Source organism: Loa loa (genome assembly GCF_000183805.2).
Source record: "Loa loa unplaced genomic scaffold supercont3.434, whole genome shotgun sequence".
Taxonomy (NCBI): Eukaryota; Metazoa; Nematoda; class Chromadorea; order Rhabditida; family Onchocercidae; genus Loa; species Loa loa.
This window is the reverse complement of record NW_018108614.1, coordinates 40,359-41,882: the sequence shown is the minus strand read 5'-3', so window position 1 is coordinate 41,882 and position 1,524 is coordinate 40,359. Positions and strand designations below refer to the sequence as shown.

Genomic DNA, 1,524 nt, shown 5'->3' with positions numbered 1-1,524 from the left:
TTTCTATCATTGATTTTAAACGCCTCGCTATGATGAAAAACAGATTTCTTATAAAGGTTTGTTATCACTTATTTGATTTTTAAATTTGTATATGCATTTTATTTATTAACTTAATGTATGCACTACAAATATGCAAATTTATTAGTGATTGTCGACATTCATTTTTCGTTTTTGTAAAAATACTTTCCCTTTTTTGCTGATTAGAAATACAGCTGTTTCGATCATAATTAATCTCATAATTTAATCTCGTTATTTAACAACCGAACATACACCAATACGACGATGTCCCTGGCCTTTAATTTCTCCGTTAACATATGAAATAATCGTTGTGACGAAGTCATTGCAGCAAATGTTGCAATTGTTCAGCATATTTTATGTCTCCGCTCTCCTTTATGATAGTACATATTTGATGCGAATGATGAAATAAAGAAATGGAAGGAAACGATTCATTTAAAACCTAACTTATTTTTTTCAAAAAAAGAAACTGCAACAAAGTCACAATTATGGTAAACCTGTTCCTTCTCTTTTGTGTCATATGAACTTTCTCTTTTAATCATGACTTTTGATGGTGATCAGAATTTTGAAATGGCAGAGTGCTATTGGTCTAACATTAAAAGTTCTAATCGCCAAGTTATAATGACTAACGAAACTGCTTGCTAATTTTGGTCTGAGTAATTACGGATGGAATTAGGAGAAAAAAAGTCATGATTAGCCATTCTTCTCGTGATGTTCCTGTGATAAAAATTCATGAAATAAGTGTTGCTGAGAAGATTAAAATTCGTTCCTTTCTGAATTTTCATTTTATTTAATATAACATTTCAAGATTACAAACTTGACAGAGTCTCGGATGACTTCGATGAGAATAATTTGTGACGCATAGATTTCTGATCTACTTTTAGCATTGATTGGATTCACAATTTATTCAATAGCTTCCTATAAGACATAAAGCCAAACAAAGCTTTGCATGAATTTTGGAAATTTAAAGTCTGCACACTCATGCAAAGGCATATTTGGAGAAAGTAAAACAATTATTCATAACAATAATAGTAATAGGAATAGGGCCGATAACCACCATAGGCTCCGTATCCACTGTAGGATGGATACTGAGGCAGAGATGGGAAGCCCGCACTAGGTATTGGCCTTTGAGATAAATTTCTAAAATAGAGTTGCAAAAGCTGGAGCAATGGGTTAGAAGTGGTCTGTGGAGCTCGAGTAGTAGTTTGATCTTCTCTTTCATCACGTAATTCAACATTGAATCTCTGTATTGCGTTAGCGTTCCTGTTCAGCGACTTGAATATAAAATAAAATTTATACTAAGAAAATTGTTTAAATGAGCACTAATGCTTAAAGTGTTATTACAGTATGGACAATTCAAAGTCTGGAGTTAACAAGAGATATGAAACTTACGTTGGCGCCTGCTAAATTGTTGTTGAAGGACAAGCGTGTTTGTACACCTACTTTGTGCATCTGTTTCAGCAATTATTAATATTGTACTGAAAATGAAAGAGAACATTAGCAAGTATG

At 32.6% G+C, this 1,524-nt stretch overlaps 1 protein-coding gene across 1 annotated transcript; it reads right to left on the bottom strand.

Moving 5' to 3' along the window:
* Positions 1-895: 895 nt before the first annotated feature.
* LOAG_18668 (hypothetical protein) lies at positions 896-1,467 on the bottom strand (the record flags this gene model as incomplete). Its single annotated transcript, XM_020451332.1, has 2 exons — positions 896-1,289; positions 1,408-1,467. 2 exons carry the CDS (start codon positions 1,465-1,467, stop codon positions 1,029-1,031), a joined length of 321 nt encoding a protein of 106 aa, XP_020304893.1. The 3' UTR covers positions 896-1,028.
* Positions 1,468-1,524: the final 57 nt, after the last annotated feature.